Raw genomic sequence first — 25,926 nt, 5'->3', positions numbered from 1 at the left:
CAGAAAATTTTTAAAAGCATATTATTTCTGTATTTTTTTGTATTTCTAAATGATTTAATCTGATTTGAAAAAGGATGAACCATATTATTTTTAAGGAAACAGAAACTGTGGGAGCAATATACATTTAATAATCAGCATTCTGGATTTATCATGTATTACTGCGGGTCTCCTACTATCCTGCTAATTTCTGTATATTATAGAATATAATGAAGATCTGAGTCATTCGGATGTACTTATATAGAACATCTGATCAGCTACCATTCAAGTTTTACCATTACATTTTTGTGTTCAACTGACATTTGTTTTAACACGTGTGCTTACATATGTAAATCTATGTAATATTTAATGTAACAGACTGGAACTAATTTTTTCTTAATGATAATGAATTGATGGTTTTATCACGTTTACTTATCTGGATTGATTCAGTTGACTGACTAACCGCATATCGCATATTCAGGATGTGATGTATTGAGGGGGCTTAGTCTGGTTTCAGTGCTTCATTTTCGGTTGGCAAATGAACCAACTTTTAGGTTTTATTAGAAGTTTTGTATAAAAATGGCTGATGAAAAGTGCTTATGCTTGTTTCGGGTACGTTTTGATTTTTGAGAAGATTTTTTAAAACATTTTTCTGAAAACAATCCATTTTTATCATAGGATTTGTGAAAAAATATTCCTGAAAACGGGTACCATCTCGATCAAATTATTTTCATTTTTAAAAAAGTTCTTTGATTTTGGGAAAAACGTTATTGATACCAAAAAATTGATTTTTCCATTAGATCCTATTAGATTTATATGAAGATACATAAAATTAAAGCTAAAAATACTAAGTGCTTCGTTTCAAAATGATTAATTTTTTTTATATTCGGCATATCGATCATCTACTGGCAAATATTCATTCGTTTTTCAGTTATGTTTAGGTTATATTCACGTTTAGCAAGAAGGTTTATTACATGTTAATAATATAAATTTATTATTTCATAAAAGTTAATCGTATCAGTATGGTATATTGTATACTATTTAAAGACGATTATAAAATGCGTTTAATGGAATGAGATTTTTTTTTTTTGAAATAAAATTATTACCAATTTAGATTTTTTTTTAATTTGCAGTGTTTTGTGTTTTGTTCATCAGAGGGTGAACTTTCGATGTACACAGAAAAAAATTAATTTTTACTAATGACGTCCATAGTCCACAAGTCATTTCTTCATAAGAAAAACTCATTTCTTCGTGTTTTAGTTTTCAAGGCAAATATTAATATATAAATTTAACTTTTATATTAGCTACGGTATTATTACAGCGAGATTTAATGTAGTTCGCCTTAGTGCAAGGAAAGTGGTATCTGAACCAAAATAAATGATTTTTCCATTTGTGAGATTTAAAAAATCGTAGCACACTAGTGTTGTAGAAAACAACACTATGTAAATACAAAACATGCCTATTAACAGAAAGGTTTCACTTATATTAGAAATATTGATTGTACTTAGAATAACAAAATTCTTTTTAATGTGTAGACTGCGGATCTGTATACCATCATCCAAGACGTTAACATCTTGCAGTACGTAGATGATATTTCCATTTATGCAACAAATAGAAAACTTGACAATTGCCCACGTATCTTGAATTATGATACTGATATTCTCAAAGAATACATTTTTAATAACGGACGTAATATTTCACCATCTTAATCTGAGATTACTGTATTTACCAGACATTAAAATAATCATCAATAAGCTCATAGGATATTTCATGGAGACGTTGCTCTTGTAACTATGCGTGATGCTTATGCTTTATCAGAAACCAACTTGGGAAGAGACAATAAATTCCATAAAGCCTCAATCTATTAGAGGTCGCAACCAGGCCAAAATAGAGCGCTGACTTTAACTGATTTTTAACTGATTTTTTGTCAATATTTTATGGCACTACCATAAAATACAACCCGTTTAAACGAACCTGACCGATTTCAATATACGGTATTACGTGTAGTAGTTCGATTATTCTCCTCCATACCAGTGATAATAATGATATAGTTGCCGATATTACGCAAGCTCACATAATAGAATATCTACATATGTTGATGGATCTAAGACACCCTCAGAAGGGGTTCGATGTGCTTATTTTCTTCCCTTTGAAAATATTTCAATGATCTTTAAATTTAATGATAAATTACCGCTGAAATGTACGCAATAGTGCAGGCAGTTGTGTATACAAGGTGCGTCTACTATAAAAAACCGCCAAACTTTAACAGGTGATTAAACAAGTAATTTGCAACAAAAAAGTCATATAACATTTTTTCAAAAAGTTGTTAGTTCTTTTGGTATTTAACATTTTTTGATTTTATCAAAATTCTTTGTTTTTTTTTCTCATATAAACAAGAATATCTCCGTTGTTCTTACCACCACATAAAATTTAGATATACTATTTGAAAGAGAATTAAATTTGCTATAAGATGGGTATATTTAAGTTTTTGAGTAATTTTTTATACCGGGTGTTATCAGAAGTTAAATGTAGGTAACATTTGGGAAATGTGCAATATTAGTGGTATCTTCTTCGTTGTCGTTTTTCTAAAATTTGGTAAATAGGGACATGTTTTTTTTTCAGCAAAAACTACTGCGTTTAATATGTTTTCCAATGATACACTTACTTTTGTGACAGCTATTTGTTTTCGCAGCAATATCATGGGCAAAAGAAAGAAAACCACAAAAATTGAAAATTTTATATCGCTTGATTGACCAAAATAAAAAAATGAAAATTTCACTAAACAAACCTAAAATTATAACAATTGTTTAAAATGTCTTCCCTCTTGTTCAATACATTTGATGCATCTTTTTCTGACACTATTAACAACCCGTTCAAGTTCAACGCGTTTTTGTCGCATTTCATTGCAACACACACTAATTCGATTAATTAGTTCGTCTCGAGTATTAATGTTAATACTATAAACATTAGATTTTAATGTGCTTCAGACATAAAAGTCAAGGGGCGTAAGGTCAGGGCTTCTGGGCGGCCATCTTACCAGACCGTATCTTCCGATCCATTTCTCCCAAAGCATTGAATTCTGCCATTATGGGCTGGTCATCCGTCCATTTGAAACCAAAGTTCCTGTCTAGCGGCTAAGGGAATTTCTTCTAGAAAGTCAACAAGGTCATTGTTGTAATAAAACAATATACAATAAATTTGAAAACTCATTGGAATTGAGCTGATCAGGAAGTATTACAGGCCCGAAAAGGCAACCTCTCATTATATCCATACGTTGACCCTTATCTCATGCTGAAAATGTGAAACAACAGTCGCATAAGGGTTTTCTGTATGCCATATATGGTTATTTCTTAAATTCATTATTCCGGCTCTTGTAAATGTTGCTTCATCTGTCCAAAATATCTGTTCCCCACTCTTGCAACTTATTCAATTACCGCCTACAGAATTGAAGCCTCACCTCACCATCCACTGGCAATAAATCCTGGACTTTTTTCAAATGAAACGAACGGGAAAATTATTTTTTTTTAAGAACCCTATGTACAGTAGAATGGTGAATCCTTAATGCAGCACCAATGCGGCGAGTACTTCTAGATCTATCTTCTGTAACAGCTCTCATGATCGCAGGTTTTTGTCTCCAGTTTCCCCACAGCATCTGAACACTTCTCCAAATGTACTTCTATAGGGTTGTTGTCTATTAAGAAAACGAAGGGCATACTCCCTTGCTGCCTCCCACGAGTTTCCATTCGCGACACCGTAAATAAATAAGATGTCCCGATATTCAATATTTGTGAAACTAGGCATTATTTTTTTAAGCACGTTTAAATCAAATTACTTATTTAACTAGTTTAAGTCGAAGTGAAAACTTAATGACAGTTCTTGTCAAATGGTAAATATCTATGCTTTTGTTTTAAAATCAAGTAATACGTGGTTTGTGAATTTCCTTATTTTGCGGATTCATTGCCATTTACAAAAGAAGGAAAACCTGCCTTTTTTCTTAAAGAATGAATATCACAATATGGTATGTGTTTACGGCTTCTCTTCTTCTTCTTAGTCATATTTTCATTCCTAAACAGTTGTGACGTCATGTCTATGAACACTGATGGGTCGATTGTCTCCACTGTTGTCGATCTTCTGCTACTCTTATATTTGTCTGAAAGGCTTGCCCTGTAATTTCTTTAATTTGGTCTATCCACCGTGATGGAGATCTTCCTCTTGATCTCTTACCTTCTACTTTTCTCTCTATAGTCCCTGCACGATAAGTTATTTTAGATTGTCTTGGTCTCTCCTGGTGATGTGTCCGAAGTAACCCAGAATGCGGCGTCGGCAGCTGGAGGACAATCGATCGGTGATTCCTAATTCGTTTAATATCGACACATTGGTCCGGTGTGCAGTCCAGGGTATACGAAGCATCCTCCACCAGCACCACATTTCAAAAGCATCTATTCGGTGCCTGTCGCTCGACTTTATTGTCCAGGATTCGGAACCATACGAAAATATCGAAAACACTAGGATGTTTACCAGGGCTCTTTTCGTGTTTCTGGTTATGGATCTGTCTTTCCATATCTTGGATAAGTTTGACATTGCTGTCCTCGATAATGCTATCTGCCTTCTTATTTCTGTTTCACACCCTCCCTTGGTATTTATTAGGCACCCGTAGATGAATTCATCTACTACTTCAATTCTATCTTGCAGATTTCTTAACTGTATGGTGTTACTCCTGTCAATGACCATTAACTTGGTCTTGTCTAGATTTATTTCGAGGCCTAGAGCTCGGCTTTCATTAGCGACCTGATCAATAAGTGTAACCATCTCATCTTCATCTCTTGTTATTAGGGTAGTGTCGTCCGCGTATCTGGGATTACATATCTTTCTACCATTGATTGATACCTTCCAAATTTTCCAGGGCTCGTCTCATTATGAATTCACCGTAGGCATTGAAGAGTCTCGGTGATAGGATACATCCTTGACGGACGCCTCTATGTACTTTGAAAATGTTTGATGTTTTATTGTCGAGACTAACTATGGCATTGGTCCCATATTATTTATCTCCTATCTAAATTCTTTGACAGATCTGGATGTTGATGCTGTTACAATATCCTATGCTCTATCCCTATCCTATTTTCTCGGGAGAATGTGAAAACAAAGGCACAGAGGGGATTAATAAAAATAAAACACTGGCTGGATCATCATAAATGAACACTTAATTTAAACAAATCTAATTACATAGCTTTCTCTGCCTCTGCAGCAAATCGCCCTAGACATTCGTGTATCTCGGTATCAAATTTTGAAACTGATATTAAGGAAGTAAATAATACAAAATATTTGGGTATAATAATTGACAAAAGCTTGAAGTGGGAAAGTCATATAATCAAACTAAAAAATAACATCAGGAAATTAATATCTAAATTTTACATTTTAAGAGAAATATTATCTAAAAAGTTATTGATAGTAATATATAAGGCAATAGTTGAGTCACTTATACGGTACGGCATTTTGGTATGGGGAGGTCTCTATAACACCATTTTAAACCAACTGAACGTCATACAGAAATATATCTTAAAAATAATTTATAAAAAGAACAAACGTTATTCAACCCATTTATTTATACTTATAAACAAAGTAATAAAAACTATATTGACCATCAGCAAAATACCAGATCAAAATCTCATAAAAATCTGAAGGTTCCACAAAATCACAAAAATGTCAATAAACGATTTTTAACATAATCTTGGACCTAAAGGTGCCCTTACACGGGCAATTAAAATTGCTTAATTTTAGGCAATATTGGTCAATTTTACTTTCGGAAATAGAAAGCAATTTCGGCAATGGCAACAAGTTTCAATTTTTAAAAATGCTCTGCAGCAACAATATTGAGCGATATGGCGCAACTCCAAGAAACTAGCAATAAATTCATACACGACCAGTTTAGTTGAAAACTATCGCTCGCAATGGACGTTGATTCTCTAGCAGCGGCGGCTTGTAGCGGTTTTGTTATCTTAAGCCAAAAACAAAAGAAAAGAAACAGACGTATTTGGGTGCGATCCTTTTTAGCAAGACGAAAACATTCTTCATTGTGTTATGAATTGGACGATCTTTTATTTAAAAACTTTACTCGAATGTCCCGAAGTGATTTTGAAATTCTTTTAAATAAAGTCAGCCCACTTATTACGAAGCAGACGACCAATATGAGAGACCCAATTTCTGCATCGACGAAACTTGCCTTAACCCTCCGATTTTTGGCTACTGAAGATTCCTACAAAAGTTGAATGTATCTGTTTCGAATTTCTGACTCTTGCACTGCACTATTTGTACCTACGGTATGCAGAGCTATTGCAGATGTTCTTCGTGGATATATAAAGAAAAGTTGGTATACTTTTCATTGTTGTTAACTTTTAAGTAGTCGCGTGCGCGAAGTTACTCTAATCAAATCTATTATGCGACTAGATAAAAAATCGAAAATCAATATAAAATCTTTTTTTAGGCTTTTTTTAATTTTTTATATTACTATATTACCAGTAATTACTAAATAATTAAAACAATATGATATAAAAAATTTAAATAAAAAATACACTTGAAAATACAATAATTATGTTAATGCTACTTAAAGGTTAACTGATATATCATATTGTATTGTTGTTTAAATAAATATAATATTGCTGTCTGAATAATGGATAAAGGGAGAGGGAATTAATTGGACCAGAATTGTTTTTTTTTTAAATTTAAACGGTTATGTACTCCATGGCAGTACTATTGTCGTCCATATTTGTGATTGTTCTAACCATTAAGATATTATTTTGCTGCTGAGACCCAAATAAATTTCCACCTGTTGAAGGAGTAGTTCTGGGTTGGTGAAACTTTTGACCAGAAGAAAGGTTCGAGTCACTATTCTGGTAAACCATATCTGGTCAATCCAATCTACAGCTTTGCGGACGATAGCACACTTATTTCCACATGTAAGTCCGCCAAACCAACGACAGCCGCAAGTTCTCAGAATCTTAGGCAGCAACAAGTAGCTTCAGCAACAACGATATTAGAGCAATCTTGGAGTGGGGCGGTAACAATCTGGTCAATTTTAACGCTAAAAAAACGCAGGCTGCAGTATTTACGATGAAGACTAACCTTGGTGGCCCGGAGCTGGTTATGGCAGGGAAAACATTGCCAATGAAATCATCTTTACATCTTCTAGGAGTCGAAGTCACCAACAGTGTGTCCAGGCATGACCACGTTGCCGAGATCGCCAGGGCAGCTTCCAAAAAACTCGGGAGTGCTTTTCAAAACGAAAAAACTGTATACAACAAGCACCACTCCAAGAGTGACATAGGACTTTCCTCTTGTGCTTGTGTTTATCATCATAAAAAAAAACCGATGCCGATGTAGGACTAGGAGAAGGAATATTTATGTAGGAAAGAGGGAAGATTGTACCAAAAAAAAACCCGCATGCACGCCTGGCACCTCGCTCTCGCAGTGAAAGCGAGACGTTAAGCCAAAAAATAAATATGTGAAAGCGAGATACAAAATAAAATTGACTTAAATTTCCATGTCCAGCGGATATTCGGCAATTCGTCTCGGCGACATTAAGCAATACAGAATATATGGAGCAATATTGCCGAAATAATTGCCGTATTTTAATAAACTTTCTAGATGTTGCTCCATTAATTGCTCCAGATTGATCAATTGAGTGGCCGAGCAATAATTGTACAAAAAATTGCCCGTGTAAATGCGGCTTAAAATATATAACTTGTTACCAGTAGATATTAGAAAAATAAAAAAATTAAAATTTTCTGAATAAAATGTAAATCTTTATAGTGACCAACCATACAATTTTTGAAAATCTGTTTTGAAGAAAAAAAATGAGAAATTTGATGTATACTTATAGAAGGTGTAGATTTAGTGTAGTTCATAATGATACAATTAGAAATTTATTAAAATTGGTATTATTTAAATACACTCTAATATAGATTATAATGTTATTTATTGCTAATAAATTTATTTATATTATTATATAAATACGAAAATTGACCTTACAGGGCTCCCAAATCGAAATGTCTACCAACTGTAAAGTCTGCGGCAAGCAAGTCTTCCAAATGGAACAAATCAAAGCGGAAAGATCGGTCTACCATAAAAACTGCTTCAGATGCTCCGAGTGCAGCAAACAGCTGACGTAAGTTGCACACCCTGTATATTTGAACATTTCTTTGAATTGAATACTTACAGGGTGGACACCTATGAAAGCAACGATGGCTCCTTGTACTGCAAACCCCACTTTAAGGCTCTGTTTGCTCCCAAGGTAGTGGAAGAAGAACCTTCTCGTAAGTATTACTCTGAATCGTTTTATTCTGGGAAACTGGTTTAGTAACAAAATGCCTGAAATATTCCAGAAAAACCTCGAAGACCCGAACTAATAATACGTGAAAGTCAACCGGTAGAATTACCTCCTGACGTAGTTAGAGGTAGAAAATGGGTTTCTGTGTGTCGTGGCCCACTAAAACTATTAATTAATATGTTTTTTTTTTTAATGTGTGTGTAACTCACTAGTTTAACCCCCTATGGCTGTTTGACTATTTATAATTTAATATTAAAATAACGTTCAAATTTTTGATTTTTAGCAAGTGATAAGCCTGACCTGGGTCTGGAAGAGTTGCAAAGCCTGAACGTCAAGGAGCGATTCCAAGTTTTCGAACAGTTTCAGAGCCATCACAGTGAAACTAGCGAGCTGGAGAGGGCTCAGAATGTCAAGAGGTCTCCCAGTATTTTGTCCAAGTTGGCCAAGTAAGTTAAAAATGTCCTATTAAACGTTGTTGATTAATGGGATTGAAAATCCGTGTTTACCGTTAGATCCGTGAGGAAAAGTTATAGCTGAAAATGAATATCATGTTGATGGGTTTATTTTGATTTTTGAACAAGTTTTGCTGGTAGGGTGAAGTGGGGTAATCAAAAAATAGTGGCAATTTAAAATTTCATAACAAAAAAACCAAAAGAGAAATCGGGTTCATTTTTAGTAGGCACAGAGCTTATTTCTTTGTTAAATCAATGTCATTTTATTTATTTTTTGTCTGCTTTTGTTTTTTTTTATAAACCAAAATAAAAAAAACATGTCGGCTGATTACACTTGCCCCAGAGAATGGGGCAAGTATACTCACGGCTCCTAACTGTCATATGCTTACTCTGCCGATGGATCTGGGGCATGTGTACTATAGTATGAAAAATTCTGGGTTAAAAAACAATAGCTTGATACCTATCTATAATTTATAAGGAAGTTATGAACTTTTTTTTCGTGGAGCAATGATAGGGAATAAAACTCCAAAGATTTTCTGACAAGTATATTACGTAGGTAAGTTGAGCAAAACAGGCTGTGACATGTTTTTTTTTTATTTATTTAACGTTATATGAGGTAAAGCATACTGGAAAAGTTAGTTCTCCTCTTCGCCCTAAACTGGGTTCTGGTAAAACTCGCTCTATATCTGATGCAGCTACTAAGTGATGGTCCTCTTGTTCAGACCAGTGAAACACTGAACTATACGCGTTTCGGTTTGATTTTTTTTAAAACTTAATGGTAGGTTGCGATTCTTCATTGACCAGCATGGAAAAATATACTTTTCTTTCCTTTACATGAGACCAAAACCCAGTTTCCAATGTTAAGGTTTTCTACCCCTTTGAGAAACAATTCGTCTTATTTCAATGCTTCTTCATCTTCCTCTAACCTTTTTGCATAAGTCTCAAAGGTGACGTCGTCGGATTCACTGTCACTTAAAATTTGCGGTTCGTCTTCATCTGAAGAGCTCTCATTAATATGTTTTGCTGTTATTTTTTTTTGATTTCTTCTTTGTTTTCTTTGCTAATTCTTTCGCTTTCTTTGCTTTATCTTTCGCTATTCTTTCATCTTCTTTTTCTTGCTCAGCCTTCGCGGTTCTGATGCTAGCTGCTGCGTGGTTGGTTTCTCTCTCGATGGCTCTTCATAGCTGCTTGTACTGGGTTCATTAAGAGGTTGTTCTGTGGCAGGTTGGGGATCTCTCAAACGTTTTTCATATCTTCGTAGAGCTTCTGGATTATATTTAGAGCGGTCGATGACAGATCTATTAAATGGGCATTATTCCTCCTCTACGAATGTCAGTAAAGCTGGATCTGTCTCTTTCCAAATTGTGCTCACGAGTACCGAAAAATCTTTCTTTAGTATTTTAACACCCACATGTTTTCTTTGGTACTCCGCTAATTTGGAATCCCACTGTGACTTAAGGCTCTTAAAGACCGCTAGGTCCATGGGTTGCAATAGGTGGCTGGAGTGTGGGGGTAATTTAAGTACAATTATATCATTTTCGACAGCCGCCTCGATAAGTTTTGGGTCTAAGTGCGTTGAATGTCCATCATACAAAAGCAGGATTGGTCTTTCAGGTACAACGTTGCGAATAAAAGTTTTTGTAAAATAGTTTACAAAGATTTTGGTTTCCATCCAACCATTTGGTGACGCACCATAAGTGGTACCTGAAAAGGTAGATTCCTTGGGAGCCAGCCAGGTACTCCATAGATTTTTTTCCCTTAAAAACAATTAATGGAGGCAATTTATCCCCATTGGCACTGCCACCCATGAGAACTGTCGTACTCTCTCTTCCAGGCCCGGTGGTTATTCTTGAAGCAGGGGCATTTTTCTGACCCACAATTTTAGTTTTACTTGGATCGAGCGTAAAACTAGTTTCGTCGATGTTATAAATCTGAGAAGGCTTATTTTGCAGGTCGTTATTTTCTAAGGTTGCTTTTAACATGTCAAAATATTGTTCAATCACAAATGGATCATTGGCTTTTTTTCGGGCATACTCCAGTCTATGTGGTTTTTTTAAAGATAACATGTGCCTTTTTTTAAAGGATAAGAACTAATCCTCGCCAGGTATTCCATCTTTAAATGGCGTTTTTATATTATTTTTCGTGACATACTTTCCCACCAATTCTAAGATTTCCTTTCTGCTGAGCCCCCAACCCCACTTCTCCATGATTTTTATGGCATTCACTAATTTTTCTTCATCAGCTGCAGGTATTGCGATGGGTCTTCCTTTGGACGTGCTTTTTGATCCTCGGGTTCCTCGTAGGTGTTTTTGAAGAGTGGAAAATGGGACTTGATACCTCTGGGCAGCACCACGAATACTGATACGATTTTCTTGGATGTTTCTGATCGCATCTTTTAAAAGTTCAGCACTGTAAGAAGGGTCTTGTTTCTTTTTTTTATACACTCTCACCATTTTGAAGGAACTCACTAGGAACTGTATAAACTAGTCTTAGATCGGTCCTATTTTAAAGATTTCCACACTGTCTTTACAATTAATTAAAGTCTTTGGTAAGTATTTACATTATTTCTTCGATATTAGTCTTAGCCTGTAACAATAGAGAAAATGATAGGTTATAGCCTAAAAAGTCAAGAAGGAGGAGGCTGGGGTAAATGTAATCGCTGGCATACATTTTTTGTTAAGTATCGAAAATCAAATCTGATAGCAGAATCAACGTCCTTGTCGAAAATTACCTAAGGGAGCAAAATATTACTACTAAATACTAATATTAGCAGTAGTAATAGGGAATTAAAATTCCTAAAAGACACTCACAAAATTATTATAAATGTCAAAGTACAAAAAAGAAAAAGGGAAATCTTTGAAACTGGAACTAAGAGGTTAATAAAAAGTAATATGGGTATAAAAAGGGTCATATTTTCGAATTTCGAAGAAAATATGTTCCAAAACGTTATTAAAAAAAATCATAGGGCTTGATTACATTTGCTCCATGATTACATTTACCCCACTTCACTCTACTAAAAAAAAATCTGATTTCACCATTACAGTTTTTTAGTTTTTGTAAAAGTTTTGTGATTTTTGGGATAACCGTTTCTGGTACCAGAAAATCTGATTTTACCGTTGAATTATTTATTAGATGAAACAGTTGAAAATGAGTACCATGTTCATTTTTGAGAAAGTTACTGGTACCAAAAATGTGATGTCACTATTGAATTCTCTAGAAAAAAGCAGCTAAAAACGAATACCATGTTAATTGAAAATGGTTGATTTTTGGAAAACCTTAAATAGTAGCAAAAATCTGATTCCATCATTAGATTCTCCAGATAAAAAGAACTAAAAACACGTGTAAAGGAATTATTAATAATATTGGGCAAATTCTTTAAAATCAAAGTAGGTTACATTTTATTTATTATAAACATTAATAGCTGGTTGCAATATTTAGTGGACCTAATTTATAGCAGCTATTTGCAAAAAGCTACATCGCGGCTCGTTTCTAATTAAGTAACTGTAACGCTGTTCAATTGCTTTTTGTATGGAAATATTTTTCAATTCATGCAATAAACAGTTTCAGATGGGGAATGTTCTTTGTTTTACTTGCCATAAGTATCCAGCTATTAAACACGCACCATTTCGATGGCAATAAAAAGGGAACATTTAATTTTTTTTTACTTTTCAAGATAAATAAATGAAATTTGGTATATCGATAGAAAGAAGTATCACTAACTTTTTTATTTTAAAATGGGATAATTGGTATATCATTACCTATTTTGATAGAAAATAATATTCTGAGAATAATAATACCGAAGTTGCCACTTTTTGTTTTTTACTTATAGAAAAAATCATTTTTTTTTTTAAATTCTAAAATATGATGGCATGTACACTACCGGCCAAAAGTGAAGAAACATTTACAAATTTAACAATAACATCTTAACATACAAGATATTATTTTGCATTTTTAGTAGAAAATATTTAGCTCTATTATTGCAGCATAAAAAACACATCCTTCTTGTTTGTATTTACCTTATCAGTTGATCAAAAAATTATTTCTGCTATTTTATGCGGACAAAAGTGAATAAACATTCCAAACAGTTGAGTGTTAAACTGTTATATACGATTTGTGTAAAATGCCTCGGGGATTAGATCTGAGTATTAATCTCCGAAAATTAATTGTTTCAAAATTTCAAGCTGGTGTAAAACAAAGTGAAATTGCTAGGCAAATTAATCGTAATAGATCCGTAGTTTCAAAAACTATTGCTGCTTTTAAATAATATAATAGTGTGACTACCCGTCCAAGGTATGGACGGCCAAGGAAAACGAATAAATTTATTGAGAAAAAAATAAAAATGTTGGCAACAGAACATCCCTTTATGCCTGCCACAGAAATTTATAATGAAATACCTGGGGTTTCGGTATCTGTGCGTACTATTCGTCGTCGTTTGACTGAATTTGGACTTTAAAGCCGTCGTCCAGCCGAAAAACCATTCATTTCTAAAAAGAATAGATTGGCTAGACTCCAATTTGCACAGGAACATCTTGATTGGACAACCCAAAAGTGGAAAACGGTTCTATTTTCTGATGAAAGTAAGTTCTGTCTATTCGGATCTAATGGAATGAAATGGGTTCGTCGTCCTGCCAATACTAGACTTAATCCAAAGTACACCAGGGCAACTATGAAACATGGAGGAGGCAATATCATGGTTTGGGGTTGCTTTTCCGGATCAGGAGTAGGACCATTAAGAAAAGTTGAAGGAAAAATGGACAGATTTCAATTTTTAAGAATTCTTCAGGATCATATGCTTCCATACGCAAAAAAATATGCCGCTTCGATGATCGTTTCAGCAGAATAACGATCCGAAGCATACCGCAAAAGTAGTAAAGAAATGGTTTGAAGACAACAATGTGCCCCTTATGAAATGGCCCGCACAAAGTCCGGATTTAAACCCGATAGAAAACCTATGGGACCATTTAGATAGGAAAATCAGAGAAATAAATTAAGATAAATTTAGAGACCAGGATGATTTGTTCACAGCTCTTCAAGAGGAGTGGAATTCCATTTCAGCAGATTATATTGAGAGCCTAATAAACTCTATGCGAAGTCGGTGTGCTGAAGTTATAAAAAATAAGGGTTTTGCGACACATCTTTGTATGTAGAACTAACTAATACATTGTGTATAAAAAATAAATAACAATAGTGTTTCTCCACTTTTGTCCCATGTAAAAACAAGAATAAAATATATTAGTTGTCACTTTTTTTTTTAATTTTTTATTGAGGTACTGAAAAAGACTAGAAACAAAATTAAATAAAAAAAAAAATAAAAAAATAATGATCAAATACACTAATATAAAAATAAATTCAAAAGACACTTTGTTTTTTCACTTTTGTCCGGTAGTGTATGTATTGTGAGTTTTAATTGTTAATCAAGTAATCACGGAAGATTAATATTCATTTTATTTTACTACTTGATTTTTTTACACGCTTATTTAAAATGTCCAAACCAGTATCTTTGACATATTACTTTAAATAGCACGGTATTATGAACAACCCCTTTTGAAATGCAGTTTTTCAGAAATACAGTCAGTAACCATTTAAAATATTAGTAACGACTAAAATTCTTTCAAAAAACTGCGGCAACTTTATTTAAATGGCAAATACTAATTGCACTTGACAAGATGTCATGTATTATGTCACTAGAAAAATAATTGAAGAACGCCTCAAAACGCAGCCTCCTATTCAATAAATCAAAGAGTTTTTTTCATTAAATGTACACCCTAATTTAAAAATTAAATTGAAAAAAAATTATATAAGTATAAAACAAAAAGTAACAAATGCATTATCATTGTTCTCAGAATATTATTTTCTATCGAAATACGTCACCCAAACAGCACGAAATAAACGTTTATTTTATTTTAATTTTTTCTGTTCTTTTTTTTCGGTTTACACCAGGTGTGTATTTTTGGTTTAACTTCAACGATAGATATCAGACAAAATGTCCTCGTGATATTCCATTGAAAAATGTAATATTATGTTTGTTATTCAGGTTTAACAAAAAGATTTATCACATATTAATAATATCGAATTATTATTTCTTAAAAGTTAAATTTAAGTATATTGGTATATGGTATACTATTTATAGGCGTTTACAAAATAAGCTTCTGAACAAACATACAGGATAAGAAAAGGATATAATACATTTTTTATTCTTTCCTAAAAGCCACTTTTTATTCCTTCAAAGGTTCCAAAAACACGGCATGGACATCGGCGTATCCAACGAAGCTCTGGACGGCATCCCCATCGAAGAGTCCGAATCAGACGAGGAGGAAGAGGAAGAGATTCCCGAGGGCGAGGATCCTGATTTAGTAAGGTTAGCATGACTTTGAATTTCCCTGTAATAAAAAGGGATTTGTAAAAAAAAATTCGTTTAGAGCCAAAAGGGTTCAAAAAGAGAAACCCTTCCATTTCACCGGCATGTCCGACGTGAAAAAGCGATGGGAGCAAGGAGACCACGCCAGGGAAGAAAGGAGAGAAGAGACTAAACAAGAAATTCAGAATATTAGGACCAAATTATTTATGGTAAGTCTCGTAACTTACTTTCGAACAATATTTTCTGAATGATTGATTTAGGGTAAGCAAGAAAAGATGAAGGAAGCTTACCAGCAAGCAGTGATGGAGAGCGAATCCAGCACCAACGTGAGGAAGAATATAACCGACAAAATTGAGGCCTGTGATACCAAATCCCTTAAAGAACGTTTCGAGAAGGGTGAAGTTGTCAACGAAAAAACCGGAAAAGAAAGAAACGAGGAGGAAGAAGTCTTCGAGAGCGGTAAGCAGTAGATTTTAATTACAAACCAAATCCATTAAATCGTTAAATTTCAGAGATCAGCAAGAAATCGAGATCGTTGTTCCTGGAACTGGACGCGAGCGCCTCCAAGCCTCCCCAACTCTCCCCGGTGACTCCCCCAAAGCTGGAAGTGAAAAAAGCCAGAGAGGTGAGTCCTAATTCACTCCCAATCAGTCTCCTTAATCGAAATAATTTAGGCCTACATAGAAAAAACCTCGAAAGAAGATACGGTGAAATCCACGCAGTTGATCGAAGAAGTGGAGGTTAAAACCGCCGATATTCAGGAGCGATTTAAATTCTTCGAAACCTATAAGGAGCCGGAGAAGCAAAAGAAACAATTCAGAATAACCCCGCCCAGGGATCCTTCTCAAGTTAAGGTTAATACTGAGATGTGTTTTGAGTGATTCTCTTGTCTAATACCCACACCATTTAGCCCCCCATTGTACTTTCAATAATAACCCAACTTAAGTGTCCGCCTGTGGAGCTGATGGATAACGCTTTGTTTCATTTTTCTCGTTTAACTTTTATCATGCGTCATTTTTAATGGCATTTTTATATGGATTTTGTTCTTTTTTAGACTGAAACTCCCGAACGTGAAATTTACCGTGATCCAGACGTGATTAGGTCCGAGGAGTACGTGGACGATTCGAAAATCGCCAAGGAGACCCATACGGCATCGAAAATGCTGAATAAGTTTAGGCAAATGGAGGAAAACGGTACCAGGGAGCCAGAAATTCAAGGTATGGAACTCCCTGTATTTCCTTATGTATTTTATACCTAAAGTAGGGAAAAGCTATGGAAATGTTCTTGTTGTTTGGGGTAAAACCGTTGATAGTACAAAAATTCGTTTTATTTACTGAATTCCTGGTACGAAATTAGCTGAAAACGACTTCAAATCCGACCAAGTTTTTTTAATTTTTAGAAAACAATTAGTGATACTAAAAATTCAATTTTTCCATGGAATTTTTGGGATAAAATTAGTTGAAAGCGAATAACTCACCAACCAGAATATATTTTTTTTAAGTTTATTGACTAAAAAAAAACTGTTGGTGGTACCAACAATGCGATCGTAGATGTAAAAAACGAATTGATTAATGTATGTGTTTTTCCCAAAAAATTCCTAATTTAAAGAAATACTAGACCTAATTCTTAAGACAAAAGTAGCTCAAAATGAGAACCGTCTCGACCAGGTTATTCTCTTTTGTAATAAATTGTATGATTTTGGAAAAACAGTGCTATCAAAAATTCAATTTTTTCATTGCATTCTCTATAATAATAATTTCGTTAAAAAATTAAATATTTTATTTATTATTAATCCTGCTAGTTATTAATCTTTTTATTAATAAAATTATTAATCCTGCTAGTTTCGACGTTGTTTATTTATCGTCTTTAACGAGGCTAAAATATATTTTTTTTTACTTTGTTAGTTTCATTAACAATAAATTATTTTACAAATATGGAGTTAGTAAAGACAAAAAAATATAACCATTAAAACATTTATGTAAATTATTTATAAAAAAAAGAGAACAAATACATAAGAACTAAATAGATGCGACGCTCAGGCTAATTTTCAATCATATTTTAGTTTAATTAAATTATAAAATATATAAAGAAAATACATATATATTCCCATATAAAAAAAGATACAAAACAATAGAGCATACTAAAAAACATACAGTGTTACTGTTTATAAGATTATAAGATAGTAAGATAGTATTATAGATATTATAGATTATATATTATAGATTATAAGATAGTATTAAAACTGTACAATTTCTTGTATTATAGTTATGGACATCACGAAATATGACTAATTTATCACAGATATATCTTGGTAAGACGCCCTTTTTTAACTTAAATATAAACCCATAAATAAATAGTCATATATTTTCTACAGGTAGGTCACCCAATTACAGAAAAAATATAACAAAAAAAATAACGGTACAATTGTGTACAATAAGTATTAAACAAATAACAGATATATTTTATTGGCGCTCTAGTTAGCGCCATCAAATTAATGTTTAACACTACCCACTGATGGACGGACAACATAATATTTAAATTATTTAATATTAATTTAATTGGTGCATAACGGTTACATTTTAAAATTGTTCTCACGGCCCTATTTTTGGGTTTTTCCATATAGTAAATTTTATGTTGTGGCAAATTATAACAGCGTTGAAACAAAACTGCAAATGGGGAAGTGCTATGGCATTATACAAAGAAATGTTGGTAGACATCGACAGATCTTGGTCGATTATTGGTATAAATCCCCTTTTCTTTGTAAATTTTCTCATAATATGGTCTACCTGAGATTTGAAAGTTAAGTTACAGTCCAATATTATACCCAAATACCTAATATTTTTATCGTAGCCTATTTTCACACTTGGAATGTCCATAATAGAAGCTATTTTTGATTTTTTTCCAAACACAACATTTTGAACAAAATAACTAAATAGATGAGAGGTTTAGGGTAATTTTCAATCATATTTAGTTTAATTTAATTAAAATAAATAAAGAAGATCCCTATATAAAAAAACAGATGCAAAACAATACAATGTTTAACACTCAAGAACCTATGCGCATACAAAAAAAAATACTTACAAAAAATAAATTATAATAAAATCAGCATAAATAGCCTCACCTGACCACCATTATTAACATTTAGAATTTTAATAATTAACTCACTTAATGAAAAAACAATTAGAGGTTTTCATAAAACTTATCAATACCAGCCTCTATTACACATATACTGATATAGAGCAGGAACATTATTAACACAAGTAAAAATGCATCAATAAAACTGTATATATAGGGCAATATGCATTTTTTTTAAATACAATTATAAAATATTACACGCAGACAGGAACACACGGTGACGAACAAGGTACCTTGATATTAAACAATTTGGGTCTTATCAATAAAAAAAACTACTTAAAGTTCCAAATTACCTGGTATCGTTGAGTACTTTGTCTTATAAATAAAAATAATAAACCCATCAGTTATTCTTATGAAACGGTTTATTTATAACAAAATAATTATAAACAATACATTTTTCAATTAATTAAATTTAAGAAAATCAAATTTTTGATTCATCTACATGTCCGCCTCGATTTTTAATAACAGATTCACAGAGTTTCGGTAGTCTTCTAATTAATTTGTCCAAAGTTTCTTGAGGTATCTTGTGCCACTCTTCTTGGATGATCCTCCACAAGTCTTCTTTTGATGTCATGACTTTTGCACTTGTCTATCAAGTTCATCCCACAGTAATTCGATAGGATTGAGGTTCTGTGATTGTGGGGGCCATACCATAACTTTCAGAAGATGTTGCCTTTGTAATTAACCTAAATATTGCTTGCACAATTTCGACGTGTGCTTGGGGTCATTGTCATGTTGAAAGATTAAGTTTTCCCCAATTATTCGAGTACCAGAAGGAAGTACATTGTCACTTAAAATTGTTTCTTAACCCTCTTTTCGAAGAATTTCCTCTATTCTAATTAGATCGCCCACTGCAGATCCTCCGAAGCAATCCCACACCATTACCGAACCACCACCGTGTTTAACTGAGGCCACCGTACAGTTCTCAGCGACCCTTTCATTGGCATAACGGCGAACAAAAACTCGCCTCTTCGTTTCAAAAACCTCGAATTTCGACTCGTCACTCCAGAGAACTTTCTTCCAGTCATCAATGGTCCATTCTTTGTGTGATTGGGCCCGCTCAAGTCTTTTTTTCTTATTAACATCCTTCAGTACCGGTTTTGATACAGCTAAACGTCTTTTAAGACCAGCATTATAAAGTCGCCGTTTTATTAACGAAACTCTCCTTGTTGATTTTTGCTGTGATTTCAGGGGCGGTAAGGCGTCAATTGCGTTTGCTTGTAAGTCTAATATTTAAATCCTCCTTTGAACTTGTTGCCTTTGGCCTTCCCGATCGAGGTTTGTTGCTATAGTCCCTTCTCTGATGGATTTCCTAACATTATAATCGACAGTCTTGGAAATTCGCATTGGAATTCCCAAATCCGTCGAAATTTGACGGTTAATCTTTCCAGCCTTATGAAGTCCAATGATAATACCTTTTGTTTCTACCGATAACTCTTTTGTTTTAGCCATTTTAAAGAATGTTGAAAAACCAGCAAAGAAACGGTGACAATCGTCAATAAGCAAGGGAAATTATTTACCAATGTTACACAAAATCAATTCCTGAAGACTAAACACCTTTAAATGTTTCAAATTTCATTGGAAACGTGCTGTAAACAGACTGGTTTTTTAGAAGAAGTGAATATTTTCACTACATTGTTTGTTATTTGCAAGACTATTTTTAAATACTCAATGTTTTTCAACGAACCATAGTAGATAGGTATGCTGTTTAAGCATATATGCAATTTACAAAAGAGATACAATATAAATATAGGTATAAAGATAAGATTTTTGTATCTAATTTAAAATATTAAAAAGAATACATGGTGGGCAAATACTTTTGAGCGCTAGTGTATATTTAAAAAATAGTTATATTGTGCACTCAGTCCTTGTGTATCCTGTCTATGATTAATTGGGTCATTTAAATAAATGTGAGTCATCTCACTGATATTACGTTTTAAAAAATGTTGTCCTTGTCCAAAATGCTAGCAGCTTGAAAATGAAAACTGTGGCCGGTGGAAAAATGGTGTTCTGTATTAATTTCGATTACCCTTGCATCATATTCATGTTTATAAAGTCTGCTTGGTAATTCCCACATAACATTTTGGGCAATTACAATATGGAATCTTTGTAAAACCAAATTTGACCTTAATTCCAATGGAATTAGATCCTTAAGCCGGGAAAAGAAACAATTGAAAGTTTTTAAATTGTAAAACTGATATAAACTAAATTGTATAAACTAAATTGTAGCACCTATATAATAAGTTTTTAATGATTGTTTTTTTGTGGGTCATAGCATGCGATGATAAATAGTTAGTTAATCACTCTACCCAAAGAAGTTGGCTTTACATGTCCGAATTACGTTTAACTAGCACAAGAAATGGTAAACGTTGATTGGATTCCATTTCCATGGTAAATTTCAGTTTATTATGACAATTATTAAAGTGGGTTAACAAAATATGTGTTTTATTGGAAGAGCATGCTAGAAAAGTATCATCTACATACAATTTTAAAATGTGGGCCAATTGAAAACTGGAGGTTTGATTTGTTATTCTTAATCCCGTTATTAATATTTTAACCATTTAATTGAAGGACACTATACTCTATCACCCTGCAATAATATTTTGTTTATTTAGCAAATTTGTTACATAAGGTAAGGTGGGGTAAGTGCAAAAAGCGGGAAAATGCAACCATGCAAGCCACACACAAAGCTAGTATATTTCAACCAGTAAAACCAGCGCCATCTGGTTCCTAACGTGAACCTAAAAGTTCATCATAAAGACCGAATCCTTACAGTAATGCATCTATTGTTTATACGTTTTAGTTTCAAGCTAAGCGCGAGACACTGCATTAACGCGAAACACGTGTACTTTTAATTTGCTGGCTTTTGCCGAAAAACTGGAGGTAAGTATTTTATTTTAGGTGAAATATTAGGGTATAAGGGTATTATTTATGAATTGTATTGTTTTAAATAAGTATCGCCAATTATTTTTTGTTTGTTTACATGATTGCACTTGCCTCGTCGAAAATCGACTGTGGAGCAAGTGCAACCACATATTGTAGGGAAAGTGCAATGATTAGGTTGCACTTTCCCGATATACAAATATCATTTGATTGCACTTTCTCGATGGGTGTTTTTGGTTTTAGATGGTTAGAAGCTCTAAAAGAAAGACACAACGAGGAACAGGTTATACAAAAGAAGCTTGCGGCTGCGATTCAGAGCATAAACTCCAACCTATAAGTTTAAGAGCTGTCTCAAAAAGATACTCTATTCTATACAGTACTTTACAGTGCTATCTGTCTGGTCGTCGTGGCAAAAAAAGCCAAACTGGAGGGTGTTGTACAGCGTTAAAAAAAGAGGATGAGGAATTGCTAGTCGAGTATCTAAAAACTTTAGAAAAAAGTGGTTTTGGTCTTTCACGAAAGGAGCTTTTGGATGTCATTCAACAGTATGTGAACCCTGAGTCAAATTCTAATACCCTTTAAAAACGGACGTCCTGGCAAAGACTGGTTTATTCTTTTTAGACGGCGTCATCATCTAGCATTAAAAAAACCGCAGTCGGTTGAATACGTTCGAAAAAAGCAAACCGATCCGTTTATTATAAATGAATATTTCAATTTATTCGAGGGAACCCTTCAACGGTTAAATTTGGCTGACAAACCACATCTCATATGGAATTTGGATGACACGAGTATATTATGTACAGATCCTAGTAAAACGAAAGTTGTAGGAGAAAAGGGAAAACCGTCGTCTAGAATTACTGGAGGTACAGGAAAAGAAAACTTCACATGTTTGGTAGCTGCTAATGCTAGTGGTGAAAAGGCACCACCTTTAGTAATTTTTAAGGGCGTAGACTTATGGTCCAATTGGATTACTGAAAGTACGGATAATAAATGCCCCAACATGACTTTTGCTGCTAGTAAAAATGGCTGGATAAACTGCGAAATCTTTATTAACTTTTTAAAGAATAATTTGGTTGCCACATTCACTGAAGAGAGAGCTGTACTGCTGATATACGACGGACATGCCACTCATATTACCGAAGAAGTTGTACAGTTTGCAAAACCTCAAAATATTGAAATTTTAAAATTACCAGCCCATACAAGTCATTTGTTGCAACCCAGACACTTCTAGACCTTTCTGTTTTTAAATCAGTTAAAGTATCTTGGGATGAAAGTTTGTGTGTTTGGCAACGAAAGAATCCAGGAAGGCGTGTTTCAAAACGGGAGTTTGCACTTCTCTTTGGAAAGATTTGGGCCAATTTGGAAACAAACATTATTAAAAGCGGATTTCGAAAAGGAGGAATTTTACCATTTAATAGGAATGTTATAACCCCTGACACGTATGATCGTGATATATGGTTAAAATACCAACAATTTCAGCATCGAAACAATAATAAGCCATCAGTATCACATAAACCTACAAACATTATAACCGAAAAGACACCGGAGCAAAGTGACCCATGTTTTAAAAATATTATATTGGATACAATACGATTGAATAACTCGGAAAATCCTCAAGCGATTAGACCGCGAATAAAAATTTCAGCAGGTGCTGAAGTTTTAACTGCTACAGTGGCACACACACAATTCTTGAAAGCAAAACTACGAAAGTCGTTAACGAGCAAAACGATGTTCCAAGCACTAGTGGAATGAACAAATGGAAACCTAAAAAAACAGGAAGATAAGTTCAAGTTCTGAATCTTCAGATTACGAAGAGCTAACATATATTGACACCGAGGATGACATATATTTGGATTCAAATAGTTCCAGAGAAAGCCTCTCAAGATTTTGTTATGTACAGAAAATTACTGAAGAATCTGATGGCTCAGAAAACATACCTTTGAGCGAATTAAAAAACCTATCAGATAAGGATCAGCCTAAAGATCTAGCTGTTGGCACATACATAAAGGTGGCATTAAAATCTCGAAGTTGTGAGAAAATATACGTTGGCTTAGTGACCGAAATAATTGAGCCATTTAAAATGTATGACTGGTTATTTATGAAAGCTGCTGTAGGGCAAAAATATCCCAAAAATACTTTTATTTTCCCAGACGTAGAAGACAAATCAGTGGTGTATAAGTATGAAGTTTTGGAAAGTTTAAATAGACCGGTAGTCAGACGGGGGCTTTACACTTTTTCTCCATTTTACGTTTTTACTTAACTAAATTGCGATATGGATTTGGTTTTTTTGTACTTTTTCTCAAATTTCCACTTATTTGTTACATTCCTTTGGTTTAAATAAAAAATATGGTTAAATTTAAAAATATCGTTTCCTTTTTTCTGATGGTACGCATTTTATATTAAAGTTATATCAAAAATATAATTTATTCCGATTTTTTAAGCTTACTAGAAATATGATGCTCTTTCCCGTTTTTTTTTATAATACGATTTAACTTCTTATTTTATGTCCGATTGCACTTTCCCCCTCCGGTTGGGGAAGAGCAATCACCTGCAACTAAAAATATATATTATTATATTTCCAAAGTTTGTAAAAGTCTTTATATTTTTAATACTATATCTTTATAGGAAACTCCTGAACAAGTTCGCAAACAAAAATTAATTCGGCAATGTATATATTTTAAAAAAATATGAAGATGTAAAGAGGCGCTATTAAAATTCTTGGTCGCACTTACCCCACCTTACCTTATAAACTACAATGTATTGATATAATGTATACAAAAATACTTAAAATTATGTAATAAAGCAAAAAACAACAATCTCAAAATTATATAATAATATAATATAGTAAATATTAATTAATAATATAAAACCTAAAACTAGAAGGTTAAAAAGTGTAAAAATTAAAATAAAAGCACATAGCAGAATAATGAAAATATAAAACTCTTACATATGTACAAATATAATTTACAAAGTTTTTGGGATGTAATATACAGGGTGTTTCATAATTTGTGGGACAAACTTGGAAGGATTAGCAGAAACTACCAACTAAAAATTAGTTGGTAGTTTCTAATACTATTTTCTAATACATAATTTACGGCTAGAACCTATAGTTAACTCTTAAAAAGAATGGTACGCCGCTGTTTTTTTTTTTTTCAATTAAAAAATATTTTTGAAATCCTCGTTTGATTTAGAGTAATCTTTGTTTTCTTTTCTCAGACGTACCGTTTTCATATAAAAAATATACAGTAACCGCCTAAAATTCCGCATAAATTCGATAAAAATTAGAGACATGATTTTTTGAGAATACGCTCGGACCCGTCGATTTTTATTTTAAGTTAGCATTATTTCACATAAATGTTTGTATACAGGGTGGAAGAAAAAACAGATATGTTTTTGATACCGAGCGTTTTCTCAAAAAATCTCTCTAATTTTGAAAATGTCTCTAATTTTTATCGAATTTATGCGGAACTTTAGGCGGTCACTGTATAATCCTTTGTTCGAAATTTCTTTCTCGCTAAAATTTAGATTTCTAACTGAAAAACCGAGAAACTTCTATAATACCTTATTCTTCAGGTCCCAAACCATTAAAATGCTTCACCCCACCACCAGAACCCGCACGACCTGAATCCAGAAGTGAGGAGGAAGAATCTTCCGAATACGAAGAAGAAGAGGAGGAGGAGGAAGAGGTCGACACCACCGGAAAATTGCCCGAGGATATCATTGAGGTATGTTTCGATGACACTTGAATATGAACGGTTATTGAAAATTTAAAATTTTTTAGGCTCAAAAAGCGGCCAGAGCAAAACAATTACGTGCGAAATTCGAGAGGTGGGAGGCGAACGAGATCAAAAAGGAGCAACAGAACGTGAATATCGTCGAGGAGTTTGGCGAGGAACAGTCTCAAATCGAATCTACCAGAGTGTAAGTTTGTACTTACAATTTTCATTTTGGGGTCAGTTTTAGTGAAGAATTTGAAAAATTTGGTTGACGCTCTTGTTAGTCCTGAGTATGACAAACTTTTTTGCTAACACATCTATGTAACCCCTCAAAATAACTTTGTGGTCAAATTAGATTATTTAGTAGTAGACTATTGATTCTAACAATTATTTGCCGAAAATCAAAATTTTTTGATCGACATAATCCTCTATTTGAGCTAACTTGACCCGAGGAATTCAACAGTGACATTAGTTTTTTCTTAAAAAAAATATTTTTTAGATTGAGAGCCAGATTCGAGCAAATGAGGGAAGTGAGCACCGAATCGTCAAAATCGCCGCGAGTGAAGCCAAATCGTTTTGTGGTAAGTGTTTTTTTTTTGGAAATTTTCCATTTTCGCTGATTTTTTATCATTTTTTTTAACAATTTTTTTTTCGTTTTTTTTTGCGTTTGAATTTTCTTTTTGTGTTTTCCTACTGTTGTTGTTTTTTTTATTTTTTCGGTTACTAATTCTTCGTTTTTAAGTCCCCCCCTTTATATTCTTTTTTTTTTGCATGTTGCTCCTCATAGTTTTTTTTTTTGAGGAATTATGTCGCATTTGTAATTAAGTAAAAATTATTATATGGATAGTATTTTATGCACGTTATTGTTGAAAAATGGAAGAAAATATAATCCTATAAACTTTATGAAAAAAAAAACTTAAATTCAAAAATATAAGATTTTTAATTAAAAAAAAGGCTATTTCAGAATGTTTATATATACAGTGCCGGCCAAAAGTAGAAATTTTTTTTATTTATTTTCAAATTTAATAATCCATTCAAAATTTTTGTGATACCATGTATTAAAAATGTTTGTCTTAGCCTAAG

General features: G+C 33.3%; 1 protein-coding gene across 3 annotated transcripts in view; it reads left to right on the top strand.

Moving 5' to 3' along the window:
• The window catches only part of LOC126750068 (uncharacterized), a 133,667-nt gene that overhangs the window by 102,336 nt on the left and 5,405 nt on the right, over positions 1–25,926 (top strand). The window contains exons 10-22 of one of the 3 annotated variants that reach the window (XM_050459565.1): positions 8,004–8,137; positions 8,191–8,285; positions 8,355–8,426; positions 8,583–8,745; positions 14,981–15,109; positions 15,171–15,318; positions 15,370–15,568; positions 15,622–15,734; positions 15,784–15,963; positions 16,164–16,326; positions 24,701–24,852; positions 24,909–25,048; positions 25,343–25,424. In XM_050459565.1, the coding sequence (XP_050315522.1) occupies positions 8,004–8,137; positions 8,191–8,285; positions 8,355–8,426; positions 8,583–8,745; positions 14,981–15,109; positions 15,171–15,318; positions 15,370–15,568; positions 15,622–15,734; positions 15,784–15,963; positions 16,164–16,326; positions 24,701–24,852; positions 24,909–25,048; positions 25,343–25,424 (1,770 nt within the window). The remainder of the gene's footprint in view (positions 1–8,003; positions 8,138–8,190; positions 8,286–8,354; positions 8,427–8,582; positions 8,746–14,980; positions 15,110–15,170; positions 15,319–15,369; positions 15,569–15,621; positions 15,735–15,783; positions 15,964–16,163; positions 16,327–24,700; positions 24,853–24,908; positions 25,049–25,342; positions 25,425–25,926) is intronic. The other 2 variants (XM_050459566.1, XM_050459567.1) reach the window with 2 other exon arrangements.

Source organism: Anthonomus grandis, chromosome 2 (assembly GCF_022605725.1).
Source record: "Anthonomus grandis grandis chromosome 2, icAntGran1.3, whole genome shotgun sequence".
Lineage (NCBI taxonomy): Eukaryota > Metazoa > Arthropoda > Insecta > Coleoptera > Curculionidae > Anthonomus > Anthonomus grandis.
Note: the sequence above shows the minus strand (reverse complement) of the source record. Positions and strands in the feature narration are given on the sequence as shown.